The 27,262-nt window shown below is 38.4% G+C and overlaps 1 protein-coding gene across 4 annotated transcripts in view; it reads right to left on the reverse strand.

Moving 5' to 3' along the window:
• Positions 1-6,090: 6,090 nt before the first annotated feature.
• Positions 6,091-27,262, reverse strand: part of SSBP2 (single stranded DNA binding protein 2) — a 176,725-nt gene continuing 155,553 nt past the window's right edge. For all 4 annotated transcript variants that reach the window (XM_032205957.1, XM_032205956.1, XM_032205955.1 and 1 more), the window contains 6 exons: positions 22,848-22,902; positions 19,540-19,610; positions 18,244-18,322; positions 15,154-15,182; positions 9,545-9,643; positions 6,091-6,798 (listed from right to left, as the gene is read on the reverse strand). In XM_032205957.1, the coding sequence (XP_032061848.1) occupies positions 6,769-6,798; positions 9,545-9,643; positions 15,154-15,182; positions 18,244-18,322; positions 19,540-19,610; positions 22,848-22,902 (363 nt within the window). In that variant the 3' untranslated portion in view covers positions 6,091-6,768. The remainder of the gene's footprint in view (positions 6,799-9,544; positions 9,644-15,153; positions 15,183-18,243; positions 18,323-19,539; positions 19,611-22,847; positions 22,903-27,262) is intronic.

Genomic DNA, 27,262 nt, shown 5'->3' on the forward strand with positions numbered 1-27,262 from the left:
GTAACAGTTCTCTGCATCGAAAGGGACCACCGATGGTCTCGCTCTACAGGGACAAACGTGGGTTTGGCCATGTAGTGATTCCCTCCTACTCTGATGAGCTGTGCATATCTCTGTAACAAACTGGACTTCCAAATCCTATTGTTTTGGTTCCTAGTAGGCCCAAGCTGCTGAGGAAATGTGCCATCTAGCAAACAAAACCAGTTCTGCACTGTTTCCTTCCAAAAACTGGTGCTAAGCTGCCAGTATTCTCTCTTAGGAAAACCAAGACTCTTCTTCCAGTACTAAAATCCTAAGGGAGCCCCCGGGGCCTACCTGCCAGACGATCTGCAGCAGGTTGCACGCCAACACCATGTGCTGTCCAGACCCTGCACAAGCCTGCTTGTCTGCCTGCTCGGTTGCTCTTCTCCAAAATGCCAACCCCAAGTCCCCCAACCAGTCAAGGGGCCCACTGGGCCGCCCATGGGATGCTGAGCACGGAAGATATGAGTGGGGCAACTCTTTGGGTATCAGGCTGTTACTAAGCTGTATGTATCAAATGTTAGGCAATCCACTTTTGGGGACATGGAAGGAGCTTTCAACACAAAGGCCAGCTGTATTATTCATAGCAGGTAGGTGGTAAATCTTGTTTTTATCTGATTTCCCCAAAATCATGCCCCTCAACTATTCCTTATGATAAATTCAAATGGATTAAAAAAAGAAGAAGAAGAAGAAGGGGCAATTTGTTTTCTCAATTTCTTTTGCACAGAGATATTAAATAGTGTCTAGAAAGTGACCATTTCAAATTACAACTGAAAAGCTTTTTTTTTTTTTTTTTAATTAAATGTGAAAACAAGTACCCAAAGAAAACCCTTTTTATTTTTATGGCAAGTTTTCCCATTACATAAGAGGTTTTCTTACATATTTTAAGCTTAGATGAAGAACAGTGACCAAACAGAAGTTTGGACTAAAATTGCAAAGCTGTTAGCTGTATATTGAGGGAAATTATGGCTGCACAACTGAAAACAAAATGAAAGGACAAGTTCACAAAAATATTTAATATTTAGTAGTGAACAATGCTGTAATAAAATAAGAAACAGAAGAAAGCCAAATCTGTTCCACATATCAGTACTATCAGTACACAAACATGTTCCTGCACTGGTAAAATCAGTAAAATAAGATAAAATGTTTGCTCAGGGAAGACTTAATTTGAGCTTCTAGACTGTCCACACTCAAGCATGGTTTTAGCATATTAGCAGTCCCACTCTTCCGAAGGATATTACTTGTATTGTTAAATCTGCTTAAAATTAAGCATGTGTAGGCTTTATTTCAAACCAATGTGAATGTGTTTGCAGGATCAGAATTTTAACTGCTGAGTAGACAGTCTGTTTATCTTCTCTAAATTTGTTACTGTAATTTGTTTTCAAGATGACAGCTCTGGCAGACGACTTCTATGCATGCACTCACATCAGTAATTTAGATACGGACTTTTCCCTCTGTGCTTTGTGTTGAAACAACATTTTGGTAATTTCAGCAGATCCTTTTTATTTTTCTCCATAGTTTATAGATCTGCAAAATAACATCACATCTCAGACAAATTTCACACAGACTAGGGTGAAAAATGACAGTATGTGAGTGGTTTCATCAAAGTTTCAGTAGAACAACTGGCATGAACAGCAGCTTGTAGCACGGAGCCAATAATGTCTGGAAAGTAAAGGAAGCTGCACAAACTAAAATTTAAATCTAACTCATTTATATTTGAGCGTACTGAATTTTTATTGTTGTTGCGTATCGTAACATCCTGTATTAGTTCCATAGCGTGATCAGTTTGAATAGAAATGAGCTGTCACTGTTGAAAGAGGTTTGGGGGTTTTTATGTAACAGATATGCTTAACCAGGGTTCCCATCCTGAGGGCCCAACCAAACCCAAGCACATTTGGGACAGAAGCTGTACTAGATCATCACTAAAAGTGAATTAAAAAAAATAAATTTGCCTGTCCTTTTAAATGTGTATAGATGTATTGTTAAACCCTATTTTACATTCTCCAAATGGAAATGTATACAGTCAAATCCTGAAGAATTCAGTCCATATTTAGCAACAACAACAAAGGATCAGAGCTCACTAGAACAGGAGATAACAGTCAAAAATATTTAACTGATTTGAGAAGTAGAAATCAGTGCAACACTTATCAGCTGAAAATTCATTTCAACTAGGAAAGTAAAATGTTCAACACTGAATATTGTAACAGCTGGTCCCTCATTAAATTACCCATCTAATTCCAAATCCTCTTTACATGTAGTATTTCATTTGCTAACCACAGAACAGGGGAAAATTCAAATGATTTTTGGCCAGTTCATGAAGCAGCCCTTATGCAGTGATTCTGAATTGCTCTCCGTAAAGAAGTTAGGCTCTATTCACTTCTTCCCAAGTTGAATTATTTAAAAGAAATGATTAGCCTACATCTCTCTCCTTGCATTTTAAAAGGAGAGTGCGGGCCAGATGTTTCCAGAGGACTGGTGGTGGGACACGGGACATTTAACCTCATGCTTTGGGAATTCAGGAGTGGAGCAGGCTGGTAAGTCTGGAGGTTGGTATTCTCCCTGACAAGGTGACATGCAGGTCTGGTGTCTGGGGACTCCCAGGGGGACTTGGCTGTCACTTGTTGATGCCAGTCACCCCAAGGCAAGCTGGGGCATATTTGGGCAGCCCATGGCACATCAAAGACATGGCTCACTGTTGTTGCCATGTCTTTTGCATGCACCAACTCAGCAAGCATTGAGTGCAGCTGCACTTCTTCCTCATGCTCAGACAATTAAGAAAACAATGCAGTCCATACATGCAAGTACCAGGTATTTCTTTAATGCACGTCAGGCCACATGCTTTAGCAGTGATTCATACAGCTTCTTCCTTGTCCTAAACCCCAGTCTTGTCTGTGCAAGACTTAGACATGGAGACAAAAACTGTGTACGAATGCACCTTTCTCGTGGGTGAGAGATACCAGCTACAATACCAACTTCACTGTGAAATGCACAAGTGAATCCCAACTTCATCTGCCAAGGCCAGAATTTTTGCCAGAGTTCTGATGGTTAAGAGAGACCCATTATCCCCCTGTTTCTGCTATTCTAAGATTTCATCACTTGTTTTTAAAAAAGCCTTCCTTTAACTTTGCCTGAAAGACACATCGGCAGAATCATGATCTATTTATTTCTATATGAAAGTGAGAAATCTCTACAAAAAGAGGGTGTAGGAAAACTAGCTGGCACCACTTACAGTAACATTCCTCCCAGAGCTGGACAGGTTCTGCCATTATCAATAATGCTGTTGCATAAAGATAGATATAAACAGCAGATACATTACACATTGATATCTAGTGCATTAGAAACATAAGTGGAAATATAAAATCAGTGCTTGGAAATAATCTTTCTTTCCATATTAATACTCCTGTATATGATGAAATCCTGCAAGGATTTATAAGCAAAAGAGAGAAAACAAATGCACAAGCATAAAGCTCTATGAAAACTTTAAGAAGAATGGGATATTTGTAATTTATAAGTTGAGCATTTAGCATGTACAATTGTTTTCTAATGGTTCAGTTTCAGAACCTATGCATGGTCATAATCACCTGATTTTATCAATTTGCACGTAAATAACTTTCCCCATGTATGCAAGCATAGGAGTGCAAGAGTTCCCTACAAAAAGCAAGATGATTAGGTTTCTTTATATCTGATTAAAATTCTAAAAATAAGATGTGTTGTGAATATTAAATCAGATCTTCCAAATCTGAAATTTTGCAAGCTTGCACGTTTGTTATCCCACTAATCTGTGGGGCTCTGTAGGTATGAAAAGTGCTGGACATACTTTGTAACTTGCAATATCAGGGCACGGAGTTACAGGCTACAAGAAGCAGGGACCAATCCTGTTCCTTTTGAGACCAGCAATGTATTTGCTGATATTAATGCTGCAGGATCAATGCAACAAGGTTTAATTTAATATAAATGTTTGGGAAAGAAATGAAAAGGGTAAACAATGATATGCTGGCAAAAAGAAAAATTGCATAGAATTCAAAAGAACTGCATAAGAAAGAAATATGTGCCCGAAAGGATATATATCTTATATATAAGATTAGGATAAATTGGGATATCGTATGTTGATAATAATATTCAATGTGCTGGCAGTTCCCTTTAAAGGGTACTGCTTTATGCATAGGTTTAATTTCATGGTCAGACTTATTTTCAACAGATGCCTGTACACTAAACTATTGAAGCTAATGCCAAATTTAGGAAAAAAAATAAATAAATTGAATGTCTGATTAATATTAAGCCCTAATTCTGCTTAATTTTGCCACATCGGGATGCTCCAGTCTTGCAATGTCAATGATGCTGTCCAGGCCAGCTCTCGGTGCCCACTGGACACACTGCTTGCCTGCAGGAGCCCCAGGGGCTCCCCTCGAGGCACCCAGCAGGGCCCAGATGTCCCCAGCCGGTCACGAGCTCACTCGAGGGCACACTTACCTTGTGCACGAATGGCTTTGGCACTGGATGTCCAGACATATCCATCTACCTTAGTCCAGGAGCAGTGACATCGTGTGACTGAAACTGGGCAGAAAACAGTCCTAGAATACTCCTTAGAGGCTACCAACAAGGATAATACAGATGTCAGATGAAGGCTGCAAGGATGCCTGGACTTTGCACTATTTATGGGACACGCTGGGCTGCACTGGGCACATAACCACGGAAACCAGTGACATTAGTGACAACCATGAAGGATCTCAGGAAATTAGATCTCATTTTATGTTTTTATAATTCAAATTAATGGTAGGGGCTCCTGGCATATTTTGAGACAGCAACAAAATGTTTTCCAAAGATAAGCAAATGAATTAAATCTCCATAATCCTGGGAATAAAGTCTACAAAACCATATAATGACTCTCTAGCTCATGATGTTATTACTATATAGCAATGCTCCCAAAATTTTTGATATTTTAACATAATTTTAAGCCTCCAAGAGTTTCACCTTTGAACAGCACTAACAAGAGAGAAAAAGCGTTAAATGATTTTATTTTCATATATATATAAATTACATATATAAAAATAAAAATGAGTTCAGAGATTCTGGTACTACTTATGCATCCAGTTATGTGCATCTACCATCACAATGAGCTCTCTACATACACTTGTTCAGCACAAATTCATGAAAAATATCCCCTTAAAAGTCTGCATGGACATACTCTGTTCAGAACTGCTCTTCCTATATAAGTGGCTCTTCTATAGGCAAAGTCCAAGGTGGGGACTTTGCTTTCATCTATGGCATCAGTTTTAGAGCAGCCCTTGTTTCTAATCAGCATTTTGACCAGTACACAACTGAAAGCTTTCATTCTCGTGGGGGAACTGGAAGTCACTAGGAACTATATTTACAGTAATCTTGGTTTTAGAGCTTTGCCTGGAGACTTGGGACCATTTCCAGACGCTCTTCCTTAAAGACCATTATGCCTTTTCTCCATTCTGCCCCCAGCTTTCATGTCTAATACACTGATCTTATAAAATGGCCTCGATGTTTTTGCCTCTTCTGTTCATGGTGAAAGGTAAGACCCTCACAAGGCATAGTAGTCATAAAAAGTTTACTCCCTCATTTTGGTTCACAAAACTGACTGCTTACTGAAAGGTTTGGGGGGTAAATTCGTGTACCAGTGTGATCTGATGTTCTGAATAGGCTTGGGAGATACTGTTCGTCATCGGGACCACGGATTGTTAGGATTTAGTTGAGAATTACTGAAAAGGGGAAACGTAAACATAAATTGTTAGAACAGGTTTTGGTAATAAGGACTCCACTGTATTTCCTCTAGCTACCACCCCTACGGAAGATCATGCTAAATAGAAAATTCATTTCCAAGGGCAGAAGAAGCCCTGACACTTTATTGCTAGATTCTATAGCAATTGGAGCTCGCATACAGTAACCTTATAGTACTCTATATAAACTGAGAAGCTTGTATCAAATTCAGGCTTCCATTTAAAATAGATATTGCAGATATTAGGCTTCCATTAAAGAAGAAATATAACCTTCAGTGCTTCTTTTTTTTTAAAGGCAAAGTATAAAAAAAAATCACCAAACTAGGTGAAAATTATTAAATTTCTCCAAAAAAATTAAGATGAGCTTTCTTCTATTTCTTGAGACAGTACAGTTTATGATTCACAGGGTAACTGGTATCAAACACAAGTTAATGAAAGCTCTTATAAGCAGTTTTATTCCTATCCATAATGGCAGACATTTACAAAATCAGAAGAATTTATCATTTGAGTTCACTTTAAAAAATAACTTATAGAGCAGTGATATATGCAACATAAAACAATTCAGGAGGGGAGAGGGAAAGCAAAGTTTAAAATTAGAATGTAAACGTGAAAAAAAAAAAAAAGATGGAATAGAAGTTCCTACTTCTCATTTCTACTTAGGATGTCATGTGATAATGTTTTACAATGTCCTGCAGGTCTATATATGTATGTGTGTATTTCTGCGTCACACACACATACATACATTAACCCACGCATGTACATACACAGGTAATTGCAGTTCCATCTTGGGCAGATCTGTTTTGCCACTCTTTATGGTTATCTCAATCGTGTTTGGGACCCACTTTCTTGACAAAACAGGGGAGATGGCAGGAAAAAAAAATGTGGGTCTGATTGTGTTTGAGATCCTTTTGTTAAACTGTACACTGGGACGAATAATTTTCTTCTGCAGTAACTCTCTGAAGAGGGCCAACTCACTGTGGTCTTCATGACGAGACTTGTTAACGGATCACACACTCATTGTCATGCTAGGGGAGTACTGAAAAAAGAGGAATCCACATTTTAACATTTTTTTTTTTCTCCAGATAACTAAAACCACTACTGGACCAGAGCAATGAGTTCAAATGCCAACCTGCTCTTTGAATTTTCTCCTACATTTGTACTATAGCCTGTGCTAAGGCTGTAGTCCAATTTGTGGTATCACAAATTCTGTTAACCTTCTCTCATTACATAAAAATACAGCTCTTGCTGACCAAGTCAAATCACCCAAAGACTGTTTCAATGTTATCTGGGTGATGTGATGAGCCAGTATTTCACTAATGCTTTCCAGACCTTCTCCTGATTGGTGTTGGAAACTGGGGGGATTTAGCTGGGCAGATAGCTAGCCTCAAGTAGACCAGCTGCATTTGTGGTGAGGTGAATTAGATAAATGTTTTGGAGAGTTTTTTTATTGCTGGGTGGGAAGAAGAGTGTACAGATATGTCTGACTGGAATCCAGCTATTCTTTTGGTATCTATTATTCAGTACTATTGATTTCAGGAGGGAAGCTGAATCAGTGGTCATTCTCCTTCAAGAGAACCTAAAACTCAGTCACCACTTCACCTTATTATTGTGAAACAAATTGAACTGCAGCCCTTATACAAGCTATAGTTGCCCTCAAGTTAGCAGTACTTCATTACAAATAATGAATGGGACAGCATGAGGCCTACAAGAAGTGCATGTGCTTAAATTTTGTTTATAGTGAAAACTTGCAGAAACACAACCTAAAATCTTCTAAGTTGATGAAAATGTTCAAGTGCAAGAAGTATTAGTGTAATGAAAACTGATACAAGAAATTGAGAGATTAATTTGCCTTCGCAAAAACAGCCACATAATAAAAAAACTGCCCGAGCTAGAGCTTTGAGCTGGCCATTTCCAAGTGTCCAAGAATACTCAAAAAAACATTTTGTGTGGGTCTTCTCTGTCATGAAAACTGTATAGAATGGACTGCTTGGGTACAACCTATGTTGTCCCATGTCATGTCTCTGATGTTTTTTTCTGCTTTAGGGCTCACTCCCACCCTGTGCTGTGCACTCTCATGGTAGGCCAGCAAAGATAGCAAGAACATGCTTATCTTTAGCCAATGAGTAAGACCAACTCAAATGCTTTACATAAAGCCTGTATTCAAATGATTTTCTGTATTACAGTCAATGTAGCTGGGTAATCACTTTGGACAAGGAATCTGAAGACAAAACAGTGTTTATTTGTCATATTTAGCTTATTATTAGCCAAAATCTTTTCCCCATTCCCAAGCAAAGCTCCTGATGAACAGCAAATTTGCCTGAGAAAGGAGTTCATAATAATACACCTACTCTAGAAGTACACAGAAGGCATAGCAAAACCTTGAGAAAACTAGGTCCCAGATTCATTCAGGTAGGAAAATGACAACTAGGTGCACCTAGAATCCAATAAGTATCTGAGAAAACTGATTTTCTTTTGAGTACAGCTAAAGTCCTTCTTTCCTGCCTTTAGTTTGCTTAACTGGCCTGCCTGCTGAATCAGGCTGTCTGCCCTCAGTACAAGCAAAGCATGCCAAATTGAGTGTCAAGGATTACCATGACCAAGGATCACATTTAATGGATGTTTCGTGGTTAGTGCCTTTTTGGCAGATTTTGAAACATCAATCCCTTTAGGTGGTACAAACCAATTTTCTCCAATACTCCAAACAATCTGACCATGTGCCTTCTTTACAAAAACAGCTAACATGCAGAAACTGCTCCCTTTTCCTTTTCACTAGTTAAAGAAATAAACCAAAACCGACCAACCAAAAAACAGACAAACAAACAAATAAAAATAAATAATAATAATAATAAAATCTGATTCCCATTTAACTTGCCGTGCAATTTGGCTTTTTGTGATCTAAGAGGAACTGTTTACTCATGGTTTCTAAACAAAAATTCACCACTGGCATAGTTAATGTTAAGTTGCACTCACTTCTGGCAGCAGTGATTTCCAAAAAGAATAGAAGTGTTGAAGTCACTCAGCACTTCTGAAAAATCAGGCCACTTCTATTTAGGAACCTAAATGTGGATTTAGAAACCCAGCTTCAGGCACATGAGTATGAAAATACTGGTCTTGCTCCGTAATTTATTGCACACCATGTTTTGCTGCCTCAAGTGTACTCCATTTTAAAGAACATCATTTGTCCCAGAATGAACACTAGAGGGCACCTTTGCCTTTTCTGTCTCTAATAGTGCCAATAAATCTCTCTCTACCTCTCTGCAATATGGGATCTGGTGCTCTAATTATACACTTCAGTGTGAATCCTGTCCTAAAAGACATTCCTGCAGTGCAATACACATTGTTTAGGAGTCAAAGGTTGGGCAACCACAAATTGAAACACTCAGATGTAAAGATCTGTCAACTCTGTGTATTTTGGCTGCTCAGATAGCGTCTGACAAATGCCCACTGTGCATTACTGAATACATAGGCCATAATTATTACTGCTTGACAGATCTAAATTTCATTGACAATGCACCTCTTTATCTAGAAAAAGAGTTTCTGCAGTAGATCTACACCTCCCACATTTACCCATTTTGGCTCAACTTCTAGTAGTATTTTTCAAAAAATTTTGGTAAATTAATACTCTAATTTTAGAAGCTCGTAAAAAAACAAACAAACAAACAAAAAAAAAAAACACCTAAGGCACGGGCATTGCAAGTACACTGCAAAACTTTTTTTTTTTTTAACAAAATAGCAGGGACAAAGGTTCCCAAAGTAAAACAACTCTATAAAGAAATACTTACACTCTCACTCTGAAAAGGGTTTAGGAAGTTTCCACCCATCTCACCGTCATCTCTGGGAGTGCCAGGCTGATTACTCATGCTCATATTACTGGGAGAGTTCTGTTAAATAAGATTTTAAAACACAGATTAAGTATTGAAGACACCAGCTCATTTCTACAACGTAGAGCAGTAAAATGTACTGTGCAATGCACTGGGATTTACAAAGACAAAAGATAAGCCTCTGCTGAGTTCTGTGTGCTTCAGTCACTAATTTTAGTAACACCTCTTATCTGTAATTCTTGTTTTTAAAGTTACAGCCAGCATCTTCTGTGGAAGTCAAGAGAAGCTATAAATGACTTAATCGGGTCTAAGAGTAAACTGTCACTACATTAAACCACACGGTCAAGTTCAGTAAAGTCTACGAGCACGTCTTGACATAATGGGACTTCTGTCTTTGCTCACAGTGCTTAGTCGATGGAAATACAATTTCACAAGCAGTTCACAAGTGGTATTCAAACTTTGAGGTGCTAAGCCACTTCACTGAAAGCAGTTAATGCAGAGTTTACAGGCACAGCAGAGTTAAGATTAAATGCCCCTGAGTAACAGGCAGCCCCTGGATTGGGCTTGTAAACACTTTTCAGGAGCAGTTGCACTTTTTCCATTTGCTTGCAGAGCGTATTGCAATAAACTCTTTAATCTACCTTCTTAGTGCCTAGGTGTAACTGAAATGCTAATAGGTAATAACAATACAAAGGCTTCTGAAGAAAAATGTCTTTCCTTTTTTTCTTTATAGAAATACTACACAATCACTTTTACACAGTTCAGAAAATGCTTTCAAGGTTCAGTTACTTACACAAAGGGTGAAACTAGATAATTGTCACAGAAATTATTCCAAGTCAACAGCTAATACATGATTACAGTAGACACTACAATTCGTTAGGTATTTTTACAAAGTTGATTTGTGGCACCCTGCCATGCCTGGAGCATGGATGCTTCTCCTTCCATCACTGTTAAGACTTCTATTAACAGAGGCACTGCTAAGACTCCTATTAACAGAGGTTTTGTGATGAAAAAGGAATAGCCAGGGAAATGGGGGGGAGAAGCCAAGAACTTCATTATGAAATGTTTGTGACGTCTGTCACAGTTCTTCCCTTGATCTTTTTGATCCAGAGAAACTGAATGCTGTGTTGTTGTTGGATTTTACATATACAAATGCAAGTCTGGTATGTCATAAAAACTTAGCACAAACTCAGTGCAGTCAATGGGCAAAATAACAAAATGTAACTGCAAATAGAGTCTTTGATCAATGTGATCAAACAACAACTGTAAGGATCTTGAGTGGAATTGTCCCTTTCTTCTTTTTTTTCTCAATTACAATCCTAACATAGTATGTCTGTTAGCAAAGGGATTTACGAGGCTTCTTTAAAATATATATATATTTTGCACTTTGAAACACCTGCAGACACTCCTCATTTAGTGCAACTAAGTCTGCAGTAGGGCAAACTTTGAATGAAAAATAGGAGAGATGAAATTAAAGGGAAGTTCCCTTAACTCCTTGGTACTTTCCTCACAGCTATAGTGTATATAGACTATATACATCCTGCACTGGCACTTCAGAGATCACACGAATCACAGAATGGCTGAGGTGGGAAGGGACCTCTGGAGGCCACCTGGTCCCAGCAGGGCCACCCAGAGCAAGGTGCCCAGGCCTGTGTCCAGGTAATTTTTGGAGATCCCCCAGGAGGAGGCCCCACAGCCTCTGGGCAGCCTGTGCCAGTGCTCAGCCACCCGCACGGCACAGAAGTGCTGCCTGGTGCTGAGGGGAACCTCCTGTGCTCCAGTTTGTGCCCACTGCCTCCTGGCCTGGCACTGGGCACCACTGACAAGAGCCTGGCTCCATTCAGTGGTGCCCAGTCACAGGATGTACGTACTCTGGAGAGCTCACTGAACAGAAAATGTGATAGCTGTGACTTCTTTCCCTTCACACCCTATTTCTGCACGCTACTATTGGCAATCAAAAAGCTCCATTTTGACCACTGCCCAAAGTTTAAGTGCTGTAGCACATTCCAGAGTTTTCTGATTGCAGTACACTCTGTCTGCTTTGAGATGTATTTTGCATGGCTAGCGAAGGGCTGACACTAATTTTTTACCATACTCCTGAGGGAAGATCACCATTTTCAGTCTGAATGGGCAAATATGTTTACGAGTTCAGCTTTGTGCATTTATTTTCAACTATAGATTAAATAAAAAATTAATTTTACAGCCCACATGCAGGCATAACTGTTTTTAACATCTGAAATGCTAATTAAATAAACATTTACAGAAGTCAAGACCCTGCCCTTTATTTTTCCTTCACCAGCTAGTTCACTGTTGTTCTAACAGATCCCCAGGAATCAATAAACAACAGGTCCATCAAAGACAGCTGAAAACTCAACTAGTTAATTAACATCAGACAATTGAGTGTGCTTTTCAGTGGAGTTATTGTAGCAAGTATTTAGGGATCTACAACTTGAAAAAGGTTGAAAACTATTGCCTCAGTTCAACAACCACAGCTGTCGTACCTGAAGCAGAAATTAATTCATGGAAATCCTGTTGCCTACGTTATGTAGGAGGTCATACTACACAACCATATCAGTCCCTTCTGACCTTAAAATCTATGAATATAAAGTTTAAAATCCACTAAGGTCTTGTCACATTTATTTTATATGATGCTCCCGTACTTTTGTTCATTCCTTGGGGATTTACCCCTATTTTATCTTGCTCTGTGTAGTACAAAGCTTTGAAATTCTGCAATCGCTACAGTATGCTGGCCCCAAAGGTTCAAATTCCTGACATAAATACTTTTATAGCAACTCCCCTGGGCTGCTTTTATGGCCAGTATGGGGTTTCACATTGTAGCACTAGCAGAGTTTTTCCAAAGCTACTCTTTCTTTGATGATTGCACAAATTCCATGGGCACTGCAAGAAACACTGGTTATTAATGTTTATTTAATATGCATAATTTCAGTTCATTTACTTCCCCCATCTCAATCTACTTCGTAAAAACTTCATGTTTTGCCACTCAGCCAATTAAAGTAAAATGTTCTATGGAAAATGTAGCTGTGAATTCCATGAGTTGTATTGATACTACCAAGACTGGATTAATTTCCTGCATCTCGTGGGAAAAGACAATCAGCTCCTCTAATGTGCATTTTACTCCACTGAAAATGCCTGTAACTGAGCATCCAATAACATCCAGTCCAAATTCTGTTAACTCCAGTGAGCAATTCCTGTCACATTAATCAGAAATCTGGAAATCTACTTGTGAAAAAGCCAGCAGGGAGACTGTTACCTTAGCAGGAACAATCCTGGTTACTGGTACAAAACTGGAAGGCAGCCATGTAATTATTTTCCATGCATCAACCCCTGACATTGCCTATGCCTTGCAAACAGAACTTCTCCAATCTAGTTTCAAAAGTATTGCATACTGTTACCTGCCTGAAATTATGCAATACACAAGGCTCTGCCCACACATTTTTATTAGTACAAATAAAGGCTGCATATTGGACAGGCCTCCTCAGAAAAAGGTATTTAAAAGCCATTATATGGAATGGTGCAACAGTACAACTCTGCTATTTCCAAAACACCTTTTTTCAGTTATTTCAAAAAGACATGCATCAAATGTGATTTGCATGATGCATTTATTAAGGTTAACAGATTACAAGACTTCCAGGTAAGTGTCTGGATCCAGGTTTTCAGAATACCTGATACTCATACTAGCACACATGCTGTTGATTAATGTCTTTGGATTGAATATGGTCCCTTAAAAATAATCCTATAGCAAACTAACATATTTTTTGCTTGTTTTGTTGTTTTTTGATTGTTTGTTTTGTTTTTCATTTTTTCTTAAAAATGCTGTAGTTTGCAAAACAAAATATACTGAAAAAATAGGGACAATGATTTTTAAAGTGCTGTACACTTGTTATCATTGAATCCATCACTGCACATATTAGCACAGCTAAGGCAACATGGTCATTTTGGTCCTTTGTTTTATTCTTTGTGGGGTCTGAAAACGTTACAGATCTTGAAGACTTACAAACACATAGCATTGCTATAGATGCTACTCCCTCACAGGAGCAGCAACAGCCTTGGAGACATATTGCTGAGATCCTGCTTTCCACCAAAGGCAAGGGAGGGCTGTTGTAAGGCCATAACCACCTGCGCAGCTTTGAAAGGACAGTGTTCACCTGTGGTGAATTTCTCCTGATGCAAGATTATGTCTTCTATATTGGCAGTGGCTGCAAAGCGATTACAGACAGCACAGAACACAAAGATACACACCTAAGTACACTTTACAAGCTACACATCTCCCATAGCCTCACACGAAGACCAAAACTTGGGAACTGTTCAGGGTCCTTGTCCTCCACTTTGGATGTACAAATAGGTACCACTAGCTGAAGAATGACTCCAGTCTTTTGAACATCTGAGAGTGTGTTCTCAGCCAATTCACACTACAAACTTTTATGTCAACCCATGTGAATTTAGGCAAACATTTTGTTCCTTTCTGACTCATATGTTTGTGTCTCATCGTAGCTCAAGGCCATCCTGAGGGTGCATCTACATCGACATCCTCAGCATGCCCAGAGCATGTGCAGACAGGTGCAAAGTGGCACAGTCTGCACTGAGAGTGATCCTGCAACAGCGCTGTGGTACTTAGTCCTCAGTCAGACAAAATGCACAGGCAGTTCATATGCTCACTGCAAACTCGTGTTCCTTTTTGGGAAGACTGTTAAGAATTTTGCAACAAAAGAATGAGTTACAGAATTTTATCTGAAACCATCTATTCATCCTCTTCTATATTTGTAGATCAAAAGCACGTAAGTGCAGGGAGACTGTTTTAGTGATGTATTTATTAGTTTGAGTCAGTTATGCCTGAAAATGCTGAGTACAAAACATAGTATTTTGCAGGGACAGATTTATGCCACTTTATCAATACCAAATATGCTCATTAATTCCTTATTTGAATAAGTTACTAAATTAATAATGATCACATACATAGTAGAGTTTTATTTTTATGGAAGAAGCGGCACATTAAAGCACAATATTATTTTTGTAAATTCAAAACCCCTGCAGGTTAAACTCACATTCATTTTGAGCATACTATTTAATGGCTGTGAAATCAAAACAGTGCTGCTTCTGAAACTACTTTTTAATCTAGCTTTTAGGGACTTAGAATAATGATTAAGATATTAACCATGCCTTACAGAGGTAACAAAAGCAATCATGCAGTGCTTAAAAGTAACATCCTAAAGACATTTTCCCAAACTTAGCTAAAATTGATTATCAGAACCATATTCATTTGTCTTAACAGTATGGAAGATTATAACATGATCAATCATATTATGAACTGGATAAGTATTAATGACACAAATTAATACACATTATTATGCAGTAAGAAATAGTTCTACTTACACTCCCTATTGATCATAAACATTGCTTTTGAATTTTCAGTTAATACTGTCTGTATAGCTTCCAAAGAGTTGACAAGCAGAAAATGTAGACACATAATAAAATGCTTCATAACAAAAACACAGAAACCATGTTTAGAATTAAATATTCCAAAAATTCCAAATACTTCATTAGGTACTCACTTTGGAAATACTGTCCATGTCTCCTGAGCCTTAAATTAAAATAGATAATTATTCAATTAGTTTTGAGCTGAAATTAATTGAAGAGCTTTTTTTCCACACTAAATATATAATGTGACAGCAGTATGTTAGAACATAACAGTGCATTATCTCCTTTCCTTCCCAATGACTCTCTTTGTAAAAGATTACAGTAGGTATAGAATAATGTTAGTCCTGTGTACACACCTCATGTAAAAAGGAAGAAAAGAATGAAGGACATATTTCTGATTTGTGTTGGTTATTTGAATGGCATCCTACTAGGGTGAGACAGCCTGGCACAACTCAAAAAAGAGCATGTTGAATCTCCCTGTCCTCTTAGCCAGGGCAGGGTACAAATAGTGAAATTAATTTGGGGTACATACTCCTATAGGAAACGTTGCTGAAGACTAAGGGAAAAAATATGGATGACTAGTAGAGGTTAATGTTCCTGAAAAAAAAAGAAGAAAAAAAAAAGAAAGAAAGAAAAAAAGACCATTATTTTACTGAACTTCAGCTATTCAGAACTCCCTTCTAGTCAGTGATCTAGTGGAATATCTTTTAGCATTAGCTGGGAGGGTTTCATGAATATCTTTGTTCCCAGAGCAGAAACCTACTGGTTTCTGAAACTGGATGAAATGACACTAACTTCTAATTATAAACACTGATGATACTGTCTTTTAGAATCAGATGATCTTGAGGGCTGGAATAACAGAAACCAAATAAATTTAAATACAATGAAGGCAAGAGTATTGAAAAAATATATATATATATATTTTACATGCTGTAACTCTCACCTGGGTACAGCCAAGAATAAGGGGAATATTTTACGAGAGATGTATCACTACAGGCATTTTTAGCAGCAACAGACAGTAAACAATTCTGACCACCTATTTTCAAGAATGACATTCAGACTAGAAGAGCATCAGAGAAAAACAAAAGGAAGAGACTGAAATGGCTCACTACATGTAGACACAAAAAATAAGGATTGATAAGGATTACGATGTCTCTCTATAAATGCAACATATTCATAAATGTTAGGGAGAGGAAGAGCTATTTGTCAAAGCCAAAAGAAAATATTTTGATGGAAATCAGCAAAAGTTTGCTTTCTAACAATGAGAGCTATGTACAGACATCCAGTAGAACAGTTGTGGTGAAAGAAATTGAAGTTCGACATGAAGCTCATCCGATGGATACCTTTGAGTGTGAGACAAAGCTGCCTACTGCTGCACAGAAACAAAAGCAGAAGATCTTTCCCAGCCCTCCTCTCTGAGATGAACTGTTTCATTTCAGATATGAAATTAACCTTGGGAAGAAGGCATAGATAAGTTGACTAAATACGTCATCATTTTCACTGGAGAAAGTAACTAAGTGAATGCTAGGAACACACAAAATCCTTCCGTAACTGTTTCAATTTTAATTTTTCTTTTAGCTAAGAAATAATTCTCAGGGTATGGAAAGTGACAGAAAAAGATGTGATTACCTTTTACACAGATTCTCATTTACTTGAACATAATGCGCATCATTATCAATTAAAGCAACAATCCGTTTTAGGATTGTAACATGTAAAGAAAGGATGTAAAATCACAAGGTGTCCTTATGCAAAGTAATCTAGGAATTCCAGGGACCTGCCTTCCAATCAAAACAAAAAAGAAAAAATGGAAAAATGGAAAAAAAGAAAGAGAGCTCTATTAGGAGTTAGATGTATACTGCTGAATTTTAATCATTCAGAATATATCTGCTAAATGAGTTTCGATAATATAGTTTATCTTGTTATACACTTCTTGAATTTCTCCCTTCGCTTCACTTGTTTATATTTCTGTCTCAAAATCTCCAACTTTGGGGCTATGAATGACAGATCTTCATCCACCATGGTAGTATGGAATTAAATGTTATTAACTGCAGTATGGAGTTGAGGTTGGTCTGTGTCCATGCTGGGAAGATGATAGATATTTTCTTCAGGGACAGAAGCAAAGGGAACAGTAGCAGCTTGGCTTCTGCCCACCTAATATATTTTAGCTTGGTGGTATTTTTTCCCCATAAGGGAAAATGCTGTTCAGCAAAACGTTGCTGGTGCCCTGTGTGGGCATCAGGACAGCTCCCAGGTGTAAAAGAGAACCTTGCTGGTACGTAACAGGTATAGAAGAGGAAAGAGATCCAAAGAAAGTCCTCCCTCTGCTGTTGCCTGTATCATCAACACTGCTTTGTGCAGACAGAAGTGAAAAGTAAGACACGCAAATGCATTCAGCTACTGCCCTAGTGTTACAGTATGAGCAGAAATAAATACCTTGTCTTTATTTATCTTGTGGGTATGGGGGAGTAAGGCAGAAATGCATTTTATTTACCTTTGCCCTCTTTCTTAAATCCCTTTCAAGAGTCGATCATCCTTCCAGCAAAGAGCAAAGGCAGAAGACTTTGCCAGGACAGTCAACAGATAAAGCAATGGAAATTTGTAGAGTTGTGCAAGGCTTCTCCCTTAGACATGCGTCCTTCAAAAATCATAGTCTCAACAGTCAAACAGTAACCTGCTTCTCCTGCCTCTACATGGTCTTTGCACCTTTCTGAAGCTTGTTGTGGGGATGGAATAATAATACTAATATTTAACAGACAGAAGGATAATTATATAGACAAACGAGGATATCCAAATGTTGGAATAAAAACAGCTTAACAAATACATCAATATACATAATAACTTACTTCCATGTAATTGATAAGAACTTGCACCAGCATGTCACAGTAACACCTTCTTAAGTTTTTGAAAGAGGAGGAGAGGTAAGTAAAAATGGGTCTTAAGCCATCATCAGGGTGGCTTTAATAACTGGATTAAAACTATATCTGTTATATAAATAAAACACAGTATTTTTCCTCCAGAGGTGTGTTATGTATGCCAATTCAAATGCATTAAAAGTATCTTAATACTTCTTACTGATATATATACAATTTTTGTTTTTAAAATTTTTTGTTGGTGGTGGTGGTTTTGCTTGTTTTTTACATCCAGTCTTCCACATCACTCAGAGAACATAGAAAATAGCACTGGTCATTGAAAATTCACAATGCTTGTAATATTACTGTTATTACCTAATGATCCATTCATATGATGTGAATCCATTCCACCCAGTCCACTCATAGGTCCATCTGACCCTGGCCCCATTGGAAACTATAAAAGGATCAGACGTTAAAAACTGGTATTACTGTACAAATTTTTGTAGGTAATCTAATAAAAAGAAAAGATTCCCCAGGAAAAAAAAAAATAGTAAAGGAAAAGTGCACAGTTCCAGCTCTGAATGTGAAAGTCAAGTAAAAGTCATTTGTGAAGACTGCAAAAGCGTCATTGCTTTTGTTCACTTTTTCTGATTGCTGCCTTCCTGATTTTTTGAGAATTCCATCTCTGTAGGCTGGCATAAAATTTACAGATAATTTATATTTTATTTCAGTTCTTTGTGTATGATTTTCAAACCTGCTAGTGCTGATCTAGCTCTGTTCCCACTGAAGTTACACTGAGGTTTACTATTTTCTTCAACAAGTAGGTGATTAATTAACAGCTTTCAAATTTCACCCTATCTACGCTGACAGTCAGACTACTCTCTGTTTTCTTTGCAATATGAGCCATTTCTGTCCAATCTCAGGTATTAACCTTAAATTTAGTTTTTCAAAATCTAAAAGGCATTAACATTATAAATATTTTTTAAAAATCACTGAATCTAGAAATACGTATCTGGTTTTTGAAGTTTTACTGGCCTTTGCTTTTCATAAGGCCCACAATATAAACTATAATTAAGTGAAGTATAGTTGTAATCAGAAAATACAATAAAATTGAAGTCTGATCTCATAGACAGAGATCAGAAAAGAAACAAGTTCTACCTAAGAAAACAGATTTTTGTCAGTAATAGAACTGCTAAAGTTGAGCCTAAAACAAATTTATTTCTTCTTAAAGATAATAATTTTATCCTTTTTTACAGAATCGCAGGATAGCATAATGTTGGGTCACTTTAAACATTTCTGTTGGGGTGGAGACTTTTTTATTATGAAAGTTTTAATCCTGCAGAAACTAATGCTTAGTGGCATCTCCTAGGATGATGACATCACAAATAATTCTATTGCACAGCAATGTGACAAACTAAGTCATCCCCCACATCCACATGCAAAAGTTTTTAAGATCTTTTTTGTATAGAAAAAGTGCCCCCATTCATTATTCTGTATGCATTCGCATGATTGATTTGAGAAACATTAAACTGGACACGGTGGGAGGAAACAGCTAAAATGTCATCCATAAAAATGGAAAACTTAGTATTAAACATAGGTGATGGAAACGTAGTGGTTTGGATAAAACAAGGCTATGTAATTCAAAAAGTATGTAACTTGATTCATATTTACATTAGGTCTGTTGGGTCCAGGTGGTACTGCATTCATTAAAGTGTACATGTTGTCTCCAGAGTTGGTTGAATCTGTAATAAGAGATTATTTTAAGTGCTAATATATATCTTTCAATAAAGCTACTCACCTAAGACAGTTCTTGCCATTCTATTCATATTATTTCTATGCCTGAATCACTGATACACAGTGGCAATATAAAGGAAGACTCCATTCTTTTTCTATCTATTTCTACCACACAACACAGCTATGAAAAGAAATAATTGCAGTGGTCCCTGAGTGACTATTTCTAGACTCTAGCTCTATGTATGAATGTTAAAAGGTTTATAAATCATGAAGTATCTGTAACTATTTAATTTCATAAACCCTTTTTCCTGGAGTTCCAAATTATTTCACTTGTCTTCAGTATTCTCTATAAGATAAAACAGGAGCTTCTTGCTTATCAATACTTTCTGTAATTTGTTTTCCATCTGTAATAAATGATAAATAGCTTCTCATTATACAGACTTCAAGTTAGTATAGCAAATAGAACTTTTTATTCTCATCCATGTCAGTCTGTTGGATTTTGGACATATCTAGAGCATTGTGCACGCTGAGTATATATCTAGGCACACTCAGTAAAGCATTATGCAAAGATCCTCACTTAGAACAGCTTTGTCTGATGTAACTTCATGGTACAGTGTGGTGCAACGCTTCAAAATAAACCTGAGTCCAAAAACAATAAAACCCTGCTGGCACAGTGTAGTGCCTAAGCTATTAATTCTGCCAAGAGTTCCACTGGGCACTGCTGTTGACACAGCTATATTGCCTCTCAGTCCTTGTCCTCCAGTCACTGTACATGTGCTTTCAGGAGCAGCATCTCCAGAGTGAAAAGCAAGGTGTAGTGAACAAGACATGCAGAAGTTGTCTGGCTGAAATTAAGAAACCAGTAACTGAGAACTACTAGTAGATACAAATTTTTTATTCTCATCTCCAACTTATCTGCTAATACACACAATCCCAAAGTCCTTCATCAAATTTCTAAGAAAGAGAAGGGAAAATGCAGCAGATAGTAGACAAAACCTTTGTCTAGTAGCAAAAACCTTTCTGGAGTGAACTTGACAAGAGTTGGGCCATGGAATCAAAAAGCTTACTAAGAGGAGAATGACCTAAGAAAAGTTTAAATACATCCCTAAGCAGACAGCATAACTTAAAAATATACTGGTAATGCTGGAAAATCAGTACATCCACTGCATGTGCAAAAAGAATAAAGAATAACTAAGTACTCTACTCTGTACCTAGTTCCTCCAAAAGACCATTCCATCTCTTTGAACCAGAGTTTTGAACTCAAGCACACACAAAAGTCAATGCTGAGCTGTAAATCTTTTTCCAAGACAAGGTGATGGTAGACTTCTCAGTCTGAAGTAGTGGAAGCAAGAAAGCCTGTATCTGACTGAAATGTGTTGGAACTGGGAACGGGGTCTGACCTCGTGCAAGAATATGTTTGTACACATGTAGTTCAAATCAAGTCTTTGACTATTCTTAACCTTTCTGATGCAGCTTTTTAGGTATTAATCAACCTTTGTGAGTAAATAATTCTATTACGTACAGCCCACAACGTATCACTATGACATTAAATATACTGTTTGAAGAAGAGGGGAAACTCAAGCTTTTAACCTAAAGTTATCAAAGTACCGTAACAAGTTAGCACATAACAAGTTATTTTAATGTTCGGTGAGGTAGACAGCAAGTTCTTCAACCACCTGATCCTTCTGAAACATACATTCCTGCCTCTCTCTATGCTGTGCTGTCTCATGTAGAAATACATATGGGGTGGCTGGGCCATGGGGACGCTTGGAACTGTTTTTTCTCAGAGGCAAGTCAGTACCTTTACAAAACTCTCAGGTAGCCAGTTCCCAAGTGTTTCCATACTTTGGAAAATAGAGTCTTAAAACATCTTGGAATTTCCTTAACTGAAAATAGGAACAATTCCTCAACAGAAGCTTTATCTGAAATGAACTTGGGCAGACTAACAGGTGCTATAACTGCAGGACTGAACATACTCTAATGCGTGGGCTGTCTTTAAGTTTTATGTTAAATGAAATTCTAACTTTTAAATACTAGTTTGCACTAACTGTCTTTTTCACTAATTATATGAACAAGGAAGCCCTATTCTTTATCTCGGGTTGCATTTTAAAGCCCTGGGATTGTAGTTAATGAAAGTATTATACTGATGCAAGAAGTTTTCATGGCAAATAAGAAAATTCCCTATCCTCTTGTGCTGCAGAGGACAGCAAGAACATGTCAGACTTAAGGACTGAGGATGCTACAACATCACTGAGGTGAATAGGTCCCTCTTGAAAGTGAGTTGCAAAGACAGATTTTGGCTAAAAGTAGTCTGAGTAGCTCCTGAATACTGTATTACACAAGACATATTTGTTTCATCTTGGCAGGCTTCTGGTATCATCCATGGGGGAGGACAGCATCTTCCACATCTTGCAGTTCTTCTTTCATAACAGAATCTTTGCAGAACATCAGTGGAGTGAAATACATACATCTAGCTAACTATCTTTAAGCCTTGAGAAGCTAGCTGCCTGCCCTGAGTCTTCCCATCCTCTTTGGTTCTTCAAACCTTAGTCATAATGTGGACAATCTTTTGTGACCAGGTAGTCAGAATTGCAAGATACAAGCCATTTACCTTGGGGAAACAGTGGGACAGTGAAGTTCTGGGAACAGATCACTGCTAGGACACAACAGTAGCTCCTCTGGGACCTTACTCCTTCACTGCAGGACAGAGAAGGGCAATCTGTCCAGCGTGACCCTGCTGTCAGTCAGCTGAAACAGCCATGGGATGTAGCCATGCCTTTGAGTCACACATCGCCCAAGAACCACATTTGGTCAGGTCTATCCCACAGGATGCTGTGTGGGTTTTTCACCAGATTCAGAAATCTGCTGATTTCCAACCTGGCAGGATCATTCCAAAGAACATCAGCAAAATCTTTGTGTGCTTAAAAGATTGTGTCTTTTGTCTTTTTTTTTTTTTTTTTTTCCCTTGCTACTGCTGGAATCATGCAATAAAAGATCGCTCAAAAGTCAGAGAAATTAATTGATTTCAATTGCATGGATACAATGATTTGTGTCTGCAACATATCAGGGATAGAAAAACAGTGAAAGAGCAGGAAAAAGCTGATACAGAACATACAAAGCTAATAATTTCTCATTAACTGATTCATTACGAAAATGTCTGAAATGTCATCAAAGTCTGAAAAAATAAGGTACTTCCTAAAATCTCTTCTAATTTTCCTTTATTATTTCTGAGAATATTTCACTACCTGCTGGACTAGGCATGATAGGTGTTCCTGGTGGCCCTCCACCACCTGGGGGACCCTAGAGAGTATAGAAAATGTCAGTTAGCATGAGACGAAAAAACACCACAGAAAATATGAACACTGTACAAATGAAAACAAGTTGTCATGAATGTCCTGAGTCACTCTGATAAAACATACACCTTTTCTGATAAATTAGCAAAACAACTCATAACAGATTAAGACAATGCAATTACTCAGCAAGTTCTGTCATAGACTTATGTATACCGATCTGAGAATATTCATTAGTCAATAAGTATGCATCATGCTGTAAGTCAGGCAAAAGAAATATTTGGGCTATGACTTGAGAGTATTATATTTAATAACCTTAACTGACTTTTGTTACCACTGTTTTTTAACCAGCATTTCTGTTTTGTTGTGCTTGGCACAATGGTAGCTGATGCTTGCTAAGCACAAAGTGAGGCGGTGTCTTATGGGAAGAGAAGAGGCCAGTCACTGTATGACAGGTTTTGCTTTCAGGCATACTTGGTATCTCCATATCCCAGACAATTTAATTCAGCTTGTATAATATTCTGCATTTTTAGAAATAACATCCATATACACAATTCCTTCTCAAATTAATGACAAATGGATTAAAAAAAAGAAGTCAATATAATGCTGACTGTATAAATTTGGGTACAGTCATATGACTTGCCTAGACTGCTAAATCACAGATTAAAATAAAAAACAAAACAAAAAAACACAAAGGAGTATTATTTTCCTAGTTTCAGGCATTTCTGTGTTGCAAATCTGTTTATGCATAAACACTGTACACAGATGGCTCTGGTTGTTAAACAAGCTTATTAAGGTTCTTTAAAAACGTCTCCAGTATTTTTACTCTGAACATCAGAGCAAACAATTAGTTTAGTAAGAACAGAATCATAAGTTCTTGCTTTCTGTGTTTGCAGATCCACTAATACTTTTAAGTAACATGAAAAGCTACCAGGTTGATAAAAATATCTAGGCCAAAAAACATCAGTAAGTCAATAAATACAAACTCCCCCTCCTTTCCATAATAAAAAATACACAGATTGGTAACAACAGGTGATTATCTCCATTGCTACATGACTGTTATTATATTTTATCCCTTTTGTTGTATTTTAGATATCAGGCATACTGCTCCAAACAGTAGCAGATTTTTTTCTTTCAGCAGCACCGAAGATAAAGGTTTGGTTGTTTCAGTCTGCTTACAAGGACTTTACTGGTATTTGCTATAATTCACTAAGATATCTTGGAAGAATCCAGACAAGTTTTGGATTTAAAACAAAAGATGCTGTTTACTGTAAATAGTGATTTACTAAAAATAACATTTCTTACAAAACATGTAGCAATAATACACTCACATACACTATCTTCAGAAAATCAAAGTCTGTAATGTAGCAGCCCTCTGACTGATACCACTCCTCCCCAGATTCGTTCAAGCAAAATACTTAACACTTCAAAGGCAAGCATCTCTGTTTGCCAGTAAGCGATTAACTCACAGTTAATTGTAAATGAAACAGAAATATTTCACCCAGAAGCAGCAGCACATTCTTGCAGTCAGTCAACATATGTACACCTCTCTGCCCTTACATGTAACAACACCACTTACTAGTTCTTTATCTTGTGCTCTCCCATTTTTTGTGAACTAAGAAAGGTCACTGAGTATTTTTTATAAAGCGTGCTAGAATAAAAGCTTGCTCCACCATGAAATACACAGATCAACTTACAAAAATCAAGGCATAATCACAACAAAACTTCATACTTCCAGCAGTTACAAAGCTTTTTCCCTCCAAATTACAATTGAATCAGTAACAGCAGTGTTAGAACTGGGCTTGCCAAAAATGTCTGGAAGGTTTATTCAGCCATCAGAAAAAAAAATCCCCTGTTTCTTTTGTAGAGCTACAGATGCTGAATTTGAAGGGACCTTTAGATCAATTATCTGACTATCTGGCTAGCACAGTCTGTGACTCTTCATCCATGTACTTGTGCACTAAGCTCCCTAACTTGATTTTTTTAGGTTTATATGTATTTTTCAGCATGATATATAGAAATGTAGAAACCACTAACTGGTCATTTATTAGAAAACTTACTTTTCTTCACTATTACTATTAGCATCTAATTTAAAATTCGTGTTTACTCTAATTGTTTGTATATCTTTCCATTTTAGAAAGCCTACTTGTACCAAGTATTTCCTCCCTGTGAATGTATTTGTATATAATGAAATTATTTCTCAAAAAGCTGTCTGATAAAATAACCAGAATAAATGTCCAAAGCATGTAGCTCCACAACATGAACCCTTTTGCTAAAAAGATGCTTTAAGAGCTCTCCAGCCCATACCAGCCCCTAGATGCTGGGTCTTGCTCTTGAAAGTTCCTTCCCCCTGGTCTTGCTTATCTGGTTGTCTTCATGTGTTCCGTTTTCTAAAGCTCAGAGAGCCTCCCTGAAGCAAGGCCACTTCTCTCAGTGTGAGACAAGACATGCACAGTCCAAGCACTCATGCTGGTAAAGGACTTGGCCCACCTCAACTGCTCCAACACTGCCTTCTGTGAGAGGCAGCCTCAGCTCTGCTTGGAGCTCTACAGGTGAGTGAGTGCCCCTTAACCTGTTCTGGGCCAACCACACCGATTTTGCAAAGACCTTTTTTTTTTAAATGCTTACATCAACTTGCATCGTTTTGAATGAAGAGGGTTACTCATCCAAGGAACTTCAGTGGCAGATCTGAAGGAGTAGCAAACTTCAGAAGAGTGGGGACAAGGAATCAGGCATTGATTTTCTTTGATTTCAATGGGAAATTCTTTCCCATTGGAACCGCTGGAGTCCGCAAAGCACATCTGCTCAGAGGCTCAGGATTTTTTCCAGTACTTCAAACTTTTTTGTGTCTCTCTCTTGCATTTTTGCATATATTTTAATTTTCCTTCAATGTTGCATATTAGATGTTTCAATGCATTCAGTGTTGCTGTAGTGGGTTTACGTGGCAAGGTTTTGGTAGCAGGGGGCTATAGGGGTGGTTTCTGTGAGAAAGATCTAGAAGCTGCCCCATGTTTGGGAAGGGCCCCATTGTTTTCCAGGTCTGAGCCAATAAGCGATGTTGTTTTGCGCCTCTGTGAGAGCATATTTAAGACAGGGGAAAAAACGCTGTGCCACACAGCAGCCGGGAGAGTCAAGGGAGTGAGGAACAGCCTTTCAGGTGCCAAGGTCAGTGTATGAGGGAGGGGGAGAGGTGCTCCAGGCACCAGAGCAGAAGTCCCTGCGGCCTGTGGTGAGGACCATGGTGGAGCAGGATGTCCCCCTGCAGCCCATGGAGTACCACAGTGGAGCAGGGTTCCACGCTGCAGCCCGTGGAGGAGACCACGGTGGAGCAGGTGGCCCTGCACCGACGGAGGCTGCCGCCTGTGGAAGACCCCTGCCGGAGCAGATTCCGGGCCGGACCTGTAGCCCGTGGAGAGGAGACCACGCAGGAGCAGGTGACCTGGCAGGAGCTGCTGCCTGTGGGGGAGCCAGGTTGGAGCAGTTTTCTCCTGAGGGATGGACCCCGTGGTACGGACCCATATCTGGAGCAGTTCTGGAAGAGCTGCTGCCTGTGGGAAGCCCACGCCGGATCAGTTCATCAAGGACTGCATCCCGTGGGTGGGACCCCACAGCACAGGGGATGAGAGTGACCGAGAAGGAGCAGCAGAGAAGAAGCGCTGTAGACTGACCATAACCCCCATTCCCCCGTTCCCCTGCGCCGCTCGGGGGGAGGAGGTGGAAGAGTGTGGATGGGGGGGAAGGTGCTTTTGGTTTGCTTTTTCCTTTGTTTTCTCACTTCTCTCGCTTGTTAGTAATAGGCAATAAATCTTACTATCTCCTTATGCCGAGTCTGTTTTGCCCGTTACAATAATTACTGCGTGATTTTCTCGTCCTTATCTCAATCCTTGAGCCCTTTTCACATATTTTCTCCCCATTCCTCTTTGAGGAGGGGGAGTGAGAGAGCGGCTGTGGTGGAGCTCGGCTGCCCACTCGAGCGGAACCACGACAGTTGCACATTCCAGCTTCGGTCTCATCATTGTTAGTGAATGAAGCAAAATGAACTTGTTACTCTTATTCCTCCCCTTCTCTCTATGCATTGAAATGTGGCGATGTCCTTTTGTGTCAAAGTAATTTATCCCAGCTAGCCTTCGGCTTGACGTGAGTACACTAACAGAGTCCTATTGTACATCATGCATTTTACTTAGTTTTGCTTCTTTAAAATTAATTTCTATAGTAAGTCCTTTTCTAATTTTTCAGGACTTCATACCTTTCCAAAACTAGAATAAACTAGAAGTCCAATGTCCCATATTAAAAATCTGCAACAGTAACTGATCACTAATACCTAGGGCAAAACTAGCAAAAACATTCTTCCCAACAGAGAGAACTTTCTG

Source organism: Aythya fuligula, chromosome Z, assembly GCF_009819795.1.
Source record: "Aythya fuligula isolate bAytFul2 chromosome Z, bAytFul2.pri, whole genome shotgun sequence".
Lineage (NCBI taxonomy): Eukaryota > Metazoa > Chordata > Aves > Anseriformes > Anatidae > Aythya > Aythya fuligula.